Raw genomic sequence first — 12,460 nt, 5'->3', positions numbered from 1 at the left:
TTGCTTAGTCCAAATGGCATCCTTTCGAATTCAAAAAGTCCCACTGGTGTAGTGAAAGCGGTCTTCTCCCTATCCGCTGGATCCATTTCAACCTGCCAATAGCCACTGGCAAGATCCAAGGTTGAGTACCACTCTGCTTTGGACAATGTGGTGAGAGACTCCTCAATGCGTGGTAAAGGGTAAGCATCTTTATGGGTGAGAGCATTTAGTCGTCGATAGTCAACACAAAACCTCCAGGTTCCATCTTTTTTTTTAACTAAAACGACTGGTGCCGCCCAGGGACTGCTGCTCTCTCGGATTACTCCTTTTTCCAGCATGGTCTGTAGGAGAGTCCGTAGTTCTTGGTACATGTTAGGGGGCACTGGCCTGTAGCGCTCCCGGGAGGGGGGTGCATCACCTGTGGGGATTTGGTGTAAAACAGCATTAGTGCGCCCAAAGTCTTCATTATCTTGAGCAAAAATACAACTCCATTTTGCAAGAAGTTGCTCCACCCTCTCCTGTTGTGGTTGAGGGAGGTTTGAACAGAGGGGGACTCCACCCGAAGTATCATCTTCAGCGGTCTCTTGGATGGCTCGTACAGCTACCTCTATCTCCCCATCTGGCCCTTCCTGCAACACAAGGTCATTAGCATCTATTTGTTCAGGGAATATCTGACAGACTTTGGCCAGTGGCTGACGTTGTGGTAATTCTATTGAGTAGGCATGCGGGTTACATAACCGTATAGGTATTTTATTCCCCTTCACCTCTACTACAGTATGTGCCACTTGCCACTCAGTCTCACTGTCTAGGCCTTCTACCAGAGCTGTGTAGTGCATCTTACCAATGTTCTCTGGAACATGGGCCCATAGGACCACATTTCACTTCTTTGAGGCACTACCACAGGCTGTTTTTGCGTCCAGGCGAACAGTGACCGGTCTAACCTCAGTGGGCCCGCAGGACAAGACCCTTTGACAGCAAGTGAAGGCCCGGTCCCACTCTTTTTGGGAAGCAGGTGACACGGTTGATTTAAAGGCTTTCAGTCCTGGATAGGCCCCTCCTCCAACAGCTTCCCACACTGGTTGAATAACATTCATGCCCAACAGCCCTTGTTGGGGGCCCATACAATCATCAGAAACAATAAGAACTCCCCTCTGTGGGACATGAATCCCTCCTACTTTAAAATCCAACATTGTGTAACCTACATAAGGAATGTTCAGGCCATTTGCTGCTTTCAGTTTCAACCAGTTTATCTTAGTGCCCTTCTCGGTTTCCAAGTCTTTAAAATGAGTCTTTAAAAAGGTTTCACTAAACAGGGTTACCTGTGAGCCTGTGTCCAGAATACAGGGGATGGATTTGTTGCCCGCCAACACCTCCACCGCTGGGCATTCTCCAACAAAAGAGGGCTTTGCTGATGACTCCACATCCAGCATTCCGTCCACTCGCCCTACAGTGGCCGGTTTTGGGAGTTTAAAGGAGGCTGACTTGTCTGCCGCTGGGAACAATCACGCGTCGAAATGTCCAGCTTGTCCACAGTGTAGGCAAATAGGTTGCCCCTGATCATTCCAACGCGGGCGGGACTGGGGAGGTTTATATCTGGAACGCTCAGGTAAAGTTTTTGTTTGACTATTGCACTGCATGGTACTCACAATTTCCTCCTTTAAGGCTTGGGTCAATTCCGAAACTATATTAAGCAGCTCTGCACGAGTTTGATCTTTCCACTTGGCAAGGGGGTCAACAGGGGGTGCGGTGTACACTTTATGACACAATCCATCTCCTTCTTCTGCCCAGCCTTCTCTCTCCAACTCTTTAGCTTCCTGTAGCAAATCGGAAAACATTAAATTTGGGCTTCTACGCACCTGCCTCTGAAGCTCTTTCTTCAGCGGACCAGCCTGCAAGCCAAGTATCATCTGATCTCTCAGTGTGTGTTGTAGATGAGCGGAGCCGTCCGGTTCAGCATTTTTCCACCTTTGGAAGGCTTCTCTTAGGCGAAGGCTAAAATCTCCCAGTGTCTCGCCTGCGCTTTGTTTCACATTAAAAAAGTTCATTCTAAGATCGGCAGTTGCCGTCTGTCCTCCATATAAGCTACGAAGAAAGTCAAAGATTTTATCAGCAGTGTCTCTTTGTTGTCCCTCTAATAATTGGACCTCCCTCCTGGCATCACCCTCTATCGCACTGAAGAGGAAATAAATTTTTTGCTCTTCGGTAAATCCTTGAGCCCTGAGAAGGGCTTTCATCCTATTTTCCCAATCTCCATGCTGCCTCAAATTCCTACCGTCAAATTTTGGGGCCAATGGAACCCCCATATACCATGGCCACATCATACTTGGGGCTTGTGTACCAGTTGTACTAGCTGTAGCTTCGTTATCCATTATCAATAGGTGTGTTCAAGAGCTGGGAACCCTGCTCGCAGCACCAAAGATTTTTTATGTCACAAAAGGTCCTTTGCAATTCCCAGGCTTGAATCACACTCAGAGACGTTGAATTTAGTAAAAATGATTTTTATATTTTTCTTTTCATTTCACTCAGCAAATGTACATTTCCATTAGGCGAAAATAGACACTCCGATTTCAACCAGTCTATAAAGAAAGGGGCTACAGTCTTTACCCTTTTCTAATTAAGGGAGGAGAGAAGAAGGCCAGCAGCACGCAGCGTCCACTCTGCTTTTCCCGTTTGGGCACTCACACAATACCAGTGCGCCGATCCGCCAGACATCCACAGCTGTCCTCCGGCTCCAACTCCGCTGTCCTGCCCCTCTATCTGTGCTCCGTCCTGCACTCCTCGAGAGCCCTCCAGCTCTGCTCCAAAAACCTTTTTCCACACCGCTCCCGCTCTCACACCGCTCCTTTCTTCTGCTCTCCCCGTATCATTTAGCCAAATGCGCTCCTGGTGTGTTTGAGCGCATTCCAGGTTCCTCTAGCATCTCTCCTGATCATGAGATCTGCCTCAGGTGCGCTGGGAGGAGTCCTCAGTTCTGTGCCAGGCAAACCACAACACCACACTATATACAAAATAAACCACCACTCTATATATACACACATAACATAAGAAAACTAGCTGCCTGGCTCCACTTTGTGACAATTGTACACGGCTTTTACTATCGGACAATGCAGGAGACGATATGTTTAACTCAACATTAACAAGGTAAGGTGAAGTGTTTTGTGTTTCATTATAATAACTTTGTATTTTCTTTGTTTAGCTAAGCTAAGCTAACAAGCCAACTGAGGTTGTTAGCAAGATGGTCGGCAAATTGGCCATTTTTTTTTTTTTTTAAGTTACAAACCAGTTGACCGTTTTGAGTTTCTAAAATGTGAGGATTATTCTTTATTTGTAATAATATAACTACATTTTCATGATGATACTTACACACTTACTGAAGTAACATTTTCAATGCAGGACTTTTAATGTGACAGTGTGGTATAGTACTCCAGTTAAGGGTCTGAATACTCTTTACACCCCTGTTACTCAGCTGCTGTGCCGCAATTCGTGCTCTGTAAGTAACGTTTCACTTTTTATTTTAAGTGCATAGTGCGTTCTGTTAAGAAATCTTAAAAGACGTGTTCGTTCTGATTTCTGGAGGAGGAGGGAGAGGCTAGGGCAATTGAAAGTTTAAGAAAAAAGGTTTAATAAAACTGCATGAAAACAGTCAAAACACAATTAAACATAAAACATGAAAACACTGTCAGCAGCAGACTGCAAACATGCTTCCCCTTGTCGGGACACAGATTGCAGCCATGCGACATGACAAAACAATACACTGTAAACAGCGGACTCCAACTGCTTCCCTTGCGGGTCACAGATTGAAGTCCCGAGACATTCTCCTGCTCCCACATTTATTCCTGTACCTGCCTGGTTCTTCAAATTAAATCTTTCCCTATTGGTCAGATGTCTCTCAAAAGAAAAGGTGAATGTTCCCAATCAGTGTCTTGAGGCTACCCCCGGTCACAGGATCTTACCGAGACGTGTCAATTGTTTCCAAACTACAGCAATACTCGTTCTTTGTCTTAATCACGTCTGGGGATGGCTCCCCTAAAAGAGACAAAAGTTACCTTTCCTGTGGGGACAATGAGTCTCCTACAGTATGCTAAACAGCCATGACCTAATCAATTCTTTAGAAGCTACAGACGGTGTGAGCCAGACAAATAATAATTAGTGTAGTTACTTGATTAGATTTAGCTGCAGGCTACATTAAACATTGTTTTCAAAAACGTAAGCATAGTTTTAACTTTTTTAAACCTAACAGTTCACACTGACGAAGTGGACTGCCAAAATACAGTACATCACGAGTATTCCTAACGGTCAAAGAGTTGGAAGTAGAATGGTTTAGGGCTGGGCGATATGGACCAAAAGTCATATCCCGATATATTTTTGCTGAATATAGATATACGATATATATCCCGATATTTTTTTCCGCAAAGTGAGAGCAGTTCAGTCTAAGTCAAAGCCAAATATGACATGTCACAAGTAGTTTCATAGAAACCGGCTATTTCAGTGAACAGTTGTAAAATCAAATGAATAAATAATAAACAGGTTATATATATCTATACAAAATATCTTCACACTTAGATTTTTGATAAGTAATCATCAGTAATTTGGATATAATGACTAAGTGGGTAAAGGCAAATAATAGAACAGCTACAACAGTCTGATAAGTTCAGAAAATGACATCACTTTACTGTAATGCAGCCTTTAAAACCAGGAAAAGACACTTATGTCATATCACGATATTACGATATCCAAAATCTAAGACGATATATAGTGTCATCTCACGATATCGATATAATATCGATATATCGCCCAGCCCTAGAATGGTGTATTAAACGTGGGTCACTTTTTGCCCTCAAACAGTCGCCATCTTTGCTATGGAGGGGAACCTCCTTTCATTTCATTTTTATTCACTAATTTGTTTAAGAACACTTTTCCAACAGTGAGGCAATCACTACATGCAGACACAACTTAAGCCTAAAGATTTACAGAGAATACACACACACACACACACACGGTCAAAAGTTTGGGGTCACTTATAAATTTCCATTCCAGACAGAATACCAGCTGAGATCAGTTGCATAGTTGTTGTTCTTTTTTTTTAACCAGGGCAGCAATTTTCAGATTACATTATGTGATTACATAATTGCAAAAGGGTTCTCCAATGTTATACACAGAAGTGGCGGAAGAAACGCTTGAAATTCATGCTTTTTGGTCTAAACATCATCCAAAATTGAAAGTGGTACAGCTCCCATATATGTCGACACTCAGGGGTGTGCCTGATATCATTGGAAAGGTGAATGATGTGGGTTTGTTTATGTATTTGATAAAAATTCATATAAAATCCATTTTTGAGGCTTTTGGCTTCTGGAGTAAGCTGAGACATGTGGCTAATGCCCTGTGTTTTCTGTCACCTGTCAGATGTGTTTACAGCAGTGTATTCTAATCATTTTACAGATGTATGACTTGGACGGAAATAAAAACCCTCGATTCTAGCCTCTGTAACTCTGTCAGTTAGACCTAGACTCACCCTGACACTTGTAACAAAAACTTGAGTGTTTCCTTTACAATTATATCAGGCACACCCCTGAGTGTCAAAGTATATGGGAGCTGGACCACTTTTAATTTGGATATGACGTTTAGACCAAAAAGCATGAATTTCAAGCGTTTCTTCATCCACTTCTGTCTACAACAGTCGAGAACCCTATGGCAATTATGTAATAAGCACGTAATGTAATCTGAAAACTGATGCCCTGGTTAAAAACAACAATGCAACTGATCTTACTGGTCTTTTCTCTGGAATAGATGTGTGTGTGTGTGTGTGTGTGTGTGTGTGTGTGTGTGTGTGTGTGTGTGTGTGTGTGTGTGTGTGTGTGTGTGTGTGTGTGTGTGTGTGTGTGTGTGTGTGTGTGTGTGTGTGTCATGGCCGGCGTGTGAAAAGTGGCCAATTCCGGTCACCGGCTGGTCTAACGGTATATACATACATACGCTACCAGTAAAAAGTTTGTGTTCCAATGAATGCTACCTGAAATATTGATACTATATTTATATTTCCACGATCTTTCCATTGCAGAATGGAAACCTTGCGGAGGAGCATTGACTGGGCAAGGGGGAGGCTAATTAATGAAACGGCAGCAGATGAGCTCCTTCAGCAAGTGACTGAGTACATTCAGGAGATCAGGGCCGCTAGTCACCTTGCACATGATTCACAAGGTAAATAGTAAATTAAACCTCACAATTACAGGGTTCTTGCTGTCTGTCCTTGAAGTTGAATTTTTCTGTTAACAGGTGTTGGATGACTTAAAGGTACAATATGTAACATTTCTGCTTTAAAATGTCTAAAAATGACCATACCTATGTATGTATGTATGTATGTATGTATGTATGTATGTATGTATGTATATATATATGTATATATATATATATATATATATATATATATATATATATATATATATTTATTTATTTATTTATTTATTTATTTATTTATTTATTTATATATATATGAGTTGTGTTCTTACACTATCCCAAATGTTTCCACCAAATGTCAAATGTTATTTTATTTACAGACACGGCACGTTTCCTTTAGTCGCCCGTCAGTGGCGTCATATAACCTTTCACCCTCCAGTTACTCTAACTTCCGTCAGAACACTGGCACCAAGATGATACGTTCTTATCTATTTTGAAAGTTCAATATTGATACCAGCTTGACGTTACTACAATGTGCTAACGTTGATGCTAGTGCTTTGTGGGTAACATTATGAGGTTACAACATCGTCCAACACACTAATAAAGTTATTTTTAGTATGACTGTTTCGACCACAGCTAACAGGACTGAGCTAACCCACGAATAACTTCACTAGTAACGTTAACGTTAGCTGTATAGATAGTCGATTAATCTAATGCTAATTTAGCCAAAGTAGCACACCCCGGTCTGTCTGCCTCACTCCCCCGGCGCAGAGAGACTCAGTCGGGATGACAGCTGACAACAGCCCCGGGACATATAGCTAGCTAGTTACCGTTAGCCCCCAGTCAGCTATCAGCCAGCTACTTTCATTACAGCAACCCCCCGGCCAGAACTTATCTCCAGTGCCTGGAGCTTACGACGCTAACGGCAGTTTAATTAAACGTCGGGAAACAGACTATATCAGACCCAGCATCGAGTCACAACAGCGGCCATCCATAGCGGTAGCTACATCTCCGTAGCGCTACCGGTGTATGTGCCGAAAATCTCCTCCCTGCCGAATTTCTCCCCCTTCGCGTTTAGCTGTCTTTACGGTTAGCTAAATTAACCCGACAAAAGGTGAGTTAAGCACCAAAACGAAAAGTTAAGATTACTGAAAAGTGAAGGGGAGATAATTCCGGGCAGCTGGGAGATGTTCTGCTGCTGCACAACAGGCATCGAACGTCCTCGCTGTCGCGGAGATTCCCCCGACAATCCCCACCCACACCCGTCTCTCAGCCTCGTTTAGTAGCTAGCTAGCGTTACAACAAACCCCGTCTGCCCCGGTGTTGAAACGATCCAAAAGGTGACACTGATATGTGAAATATTTTGTGTTTTAGCTGCTGGCTACTGTTAGCTTGCTGGCTCACGAGCTAACTGGTCAGCTACAAATAAAAATCTGATCAAGAAAAACGTAATTATTTTGGGGAAACTGCAGCTATTTTATTACAATAACATGAATAAACGTTACTAAACGTAACGTGAATAAACTTGAACGGGTAAACTCGTCCGTGAACTGATGCATTCCAATGATTCTAACCGGCAGCAAAGCATTGCAGCAAAGGTGTTTAACACTAAAAACTCCCATAATTCCACGCAACTTCCCAACGTCATCAAAAGTCCAGTTTTACCGTCCATTGTTTTGGTTGAGAGACCCCTAGCGGCAGAAAGTTACATATTGTACGTTTAAGTGCTGTATAAATATTGAGTGCAAATTATTATTTTTTTGATTAGGATACTACGGTGTGACACTTAGCCTTGGGCCAATTAATGACTGTAGACAAACTAGTCATTCAAAGACAGCGCATGCTTCATTCACATATATTTTATAAGGCGTTAAACATTTCTGTGTTTGATCATTTCAGCCAGTTCGGGTTACATGGCTCCCTTGACCTGGAGTGGAGCTCGAGGTCCGCCCCAGTATGCCATTACTCGTGGACAGCTAGAATTCCTCATCTCATGTGGATTCAGACCGTCGCAGATGGCGGAAATTTTAAATGTTTCTCTGAAAACCGTGAAACGGCGCTTAAGGTGAGTTTCAGTTGTATTAAAATTGTGGACTTGTGGAATTTTTGTTCCGACTAACTTTTTGGCCTTGAGTTTGTGTTCTTTTATACCAGGTTGAAATGTAACCCCCAAATGTAGCTGAAGGATTATTTGTAGGTTGACATTTCTGTCTGCACTTGAAGGCAGCTCCATTTCTAGGGAAAAAAGGGATGGTTCATATGGAGGATATATTTATTCATAATTTAAATAGAAAAAAATATTAAATTAAAATGTTATTTAACAATGCTACTAGGACTAATGAGGTCATAATTGAATTTAAAAAAGCAAAGTGGAAATGTAAAAAGTAAAATTTAAAATGCAAAGCTTAAATATAAATGCTCTAACCGAAATTTTCAATTGAAAGGTGATATTTTATTAAAATAAAAAAAGAAAAATTCAAATATGAAACTCAAAATGTGAAATGGAAAAGCTTAACTGGAAATACTAAAATTTAAATCTAAAATTGAAAAAAAAGGTTAGCCATTGCACCTTTTTTGAATTTAACATGTGGCAAATTTTAAAGCGTGTATGTAAATGAGGAGGTGTTGCCCAAAGGCTGGTGGGAGGGTCTGAAACAGAGGGGGTGCTGAGGCACCTTAGGGACAGCAGGGGGAGCTGACTGCTGGGAAGCACACTGTCTGAAACTACTACGGCAACAACAGAGCAAGTTGAGGGAGCAGGGCTGTAGGAGGACTGTTATTTATAAGATATTGGCTTAAACTTGATTGTGACATTTTTCTTAAATGTCTGCTCACATGGCATCACACACAAAATCAACAGGACTAAAGGAGCATTAATGGCCGCCTGGGTAGTTCACCTGGTAGAGTGCGCACCCATATATAGAGGTTTACTCCTCGACGCAGCGGCCGCGGGTTTGACTCCAACCTGCATCCCTTTGCTACATGTCATTTCCCCCCCTCTCTCCTTTTATGTCTTCAGCTGTCCTATCAAAATAAAGGCCTAAAATGCACAAAAACATTTCTTTAGAAAGGAGCCTTAACAACATAGCTTCACATTAGACTTACAAAAAGACAGTTATGAAAAAAATAACCTTTCACTGCCGATTCCCACAGCCATAGTAACTCACTTAAACTTTACTCTTGACTACAAAGGCACTTAGAACAAATTACGCAAGTAAAAGTCAAAATTGCAATTTGAAAAACTAAGTAGTAAAAGTATAGAGGATCTGAATGCTAATAATGTTAGGGATAATGTTAAATGAGTCGGTCATTATTGGAAACCCCAACAGGCTTTTGCAGGACCCTAACGCATTATCCAACTTATTACATGGCTATTCAATACAGAAATCAATACAAATATTGATTTAAAAATATATTTTTGTTGTTTTAAAAGATATTCAGAACTGCAAATATAGAATCACCCAGCTGTTTGATTTTTTTCAGACGCTTCAATCTTTCTCGCTCCACCTCCTATTCGGACGTAACAGACGTCAACCTGGACGCCATGATTCGGGATCTGGTAGGAGGGAATGAACAACTTGGACCAGAGTCAGTCCGTGCCCAATTGAGGGCAGAGGGTGTCCGAATCCAGAGAAGGAGAGTGAGGGAGAGTATGGTACGAATCAACCCAAGAGCGGCTGCCCTTCGTGCGATGTCGCAGAGGCTGCACAGAAGGTCTTACCGGGTGGCGGGACCAAATTCTCTGTGGCACATTGATGGGAATCATAAACTGATAAGGTATGCTAATTGGCTTTATCTTACTGACAGAACTTGTGCTACTAGGTTGTTTTGAGTTGCAATCCACTCTGACATAATACACACACACACACACACACACACACACACACACACACACACACACACACAACACACACACACACACCCCCCCCGAAAGATACGTCGCTTTTGCAGCGTAACACTGCAAGGCCAGTAAAGCAGACACAGTTTTCAAATCTTTACGCAGACAGCGTTTGCTGCTATATAACTTAATGGCTAGATGATGATGCAGTCAATGTCACTTCCCAGACAGACAGGCACCACAGTGTTCTCCATGACCAGGCACAAGACAAAACGTTCCTAACCTCTGGTGACAGGCTGGAGGTTGAAGGGCAAGGTAGCTTTATTTCTATAGCACCTTTTCAGGAACAAGGCAATGAAGTGCTTCAGATAAAACATTGTAGAGCAAACAGTCATGAAAATAAAACCGGGTAAAAAGAATAAGATGAAAATACATTTTTGGATTAATAGGTCGTAGGGACAGGTTTGGGAGGAGTGGGACGCAGCACTTGTTAGGATCTTTAGAGGTTAGTTATACAGAAGAGAAGACATTTGAGTTTGTGGTAAAACCTTTCACAGTGCTCATTTTTCATTTCTAGACTTTCAATTGAATAAAAAAATGTTTGCAGTCTTATTTCTACATTCAAGTTTTCTTTAAAATGTGTTGGTCTTGTTCTTGAGAACCCCAATCTTGTGTCTCATCTGGTGAGCCGATTATCTCATCACACTCCTAATATCCTTTTTAAAGGTTAGAGCATCACCTATTGTATGTTAAGCGGGACAAACAATCTGCTTGACTTTTTGGGCCTTTTTTGGGAGCTGTTTCCATTGCAGAAAGTGATGTTCAGGACACTCCATGTTGCAGGAGTAGAAATGCCTAAGAGTTTGAGAGATATAGAGGGTGCTAAACAATGCCTACCAGTAGTGATGCAGTCAATTCTGGCATTTTGTCATTTTGAATTTACACTCTTTCTTTTCAGTGGCCACCAAACACAAAGCACATCTGATCCTTCTCTTTGTCTCGTGTAACCCAAATCCCAGGATTCACATTTGCTCTAGCACCTCATGATGTTTTGATTGCTCTGCATATCAACCAAATGTTTGTCTGTTTTGATTTAGGTGGAGGATAGTTGTTCATGGCAGCATAGATGGCTACAGCCGCCTTATTGTGTTCCTCCGCGCGTCCAACAACAACCGCAGCAGCACTGTGCTGGAGTGCTTCCTAAGTGCAGTGGCCAAGTACGGAGTCCCCTCGAGGGTACGGACAGATCATGGTGGCGAGAACAATGACGTTTGCCTGCTGATGAATGTCTTTCGAGGTTCTGGTAGAGGCAGTGCCATAAGAGGAGCAAGCACACAAAATCAGCGGATTGAAAGACTCTGGGGTGACATGTGGCGTGGAGTTATCAATGTCTACCATGACCTCTTCCGTTTTCTGGAGAGAGAGGGTATAGTGGACCCTGACAATGACATGCATCTTTGGGCACTGCACTTTGTATATATACCGAGGATCAACAGGGACTTGAATGCTTTCACGAACCAGTGGAACCACCATGGTCTAAGGACCGAGAGGCACCAGTCCCCCTTGCAAATGTTTGTTAGGGGTTGCCTATCACAGCAGAGACAGCCAACCACAGCAATCAGGGATCTGTTTGCAACTGAGCCCGCGGAAGTTGCTGGTGAGACAGAGGGCACTGCGGGAGCAATGGACGTTGGCCGTGCTGAAGCTGCAGGGACTGGGGACGCGGCTGCTGCAGCAGCGCCCCCTGATATTGACTGGCCTGAACGAGTGCAAGTGCCTCAGACACTGTTTACACTGGACCCTGTGATGAGTCAACAACTTGAAGAGCAGTTTGACCCTCTTGGAGGCCAAAGAGTAAACCTTGGGATTGAAATCATCAGAAATGTCATTACTTACCTGGAGTCCCTAAATATACATTGAAAGTAGGGCTGTCCTCGACTAAAGAAATTCTTAGTCGACTAACACTTATACGATTTTGTCGACTAATCGATTAGTTGATTTAATTTACAGAGCTGTGCGCTTTGAGAGGTGGTTAAGAATAGAAAAGCACAATATAAATGTAGTTAATTAACCATCTGTAAAACTGAGTTTCTCCACAATTAATCCTGCAAAAGCACCACTTTAAATCTTGTGTTTACCATAAATGTGCTCAGAAGTTTCTTGGAAATAAGTAATTAAGCATGAATAAGCATAAAAAAATGACTAATCGACTAAAGAAAAATTAGTCGACTAAGACCAAAACGACCGATTAGTCGACTAATCGACTAAGAGGTGGCAGCCCTAATTGAAAGTATTTTTTGCTTGCAACTGACTGTGCTAGTGAAGTGACTAGCAAGTTTCATTTTTTTTCTCTCTTTCTTACATTTAGTTTGGTGTATTTTTTTGTTTTTTCTGCAGCCAGTATTACTTGGTAACTTTGACTTTTTATTACCTAATCTATTTGCAACCGTAACAAATTTTTGTTTCAATGTT

General features: G+C 42.1%; 1 protein-coding gene across 1 annotated transcript; it reads left to right on the top strand.

Moving 5' to 3' along the window:
- The first annotated feature begins 6,035 nt into the window (after positions 1-6,035).
- On the top strand, positions 6,036-11,909 carry LOC120557091. Its single transcript, XM_039797128.1, has 4 exons — positions 6,036-6,174; positions 8,050-8,215; positions 9,634-9,927; positions 11,086-11,909. Exons 1-4 carry the CDS (start codon positions 6,036-6,038, stop codon positions 11,906-11,908), a joined length of 1,422 nt encoding a protein of 473 aa, XP_039653062.1. The 3' UTR covers position 11,909.
- The last annotated feature ends 551 nt before the right edge of the window (positions 11,910-12,460 follow it).

The sequence above is a fragment of the Perca fluviatilis genome, chromosome 4 (genome assembly GCF_010015445.1).
Source record: "Perca fluviatilis chromosome 4, GENO_Pfluv_1.0, whole genome shotgun sequence".
Lineage (NCBI taxonomy): Eukaryota > Metazoa > Chordata > Actinopteri > Perciformes > Percidae > Perca > Perca fluviatilis.
Note: the sequence above shows the minus strand (reverse complement) of the source record. Positions and strands in the feature narration are given on the sequence as shown.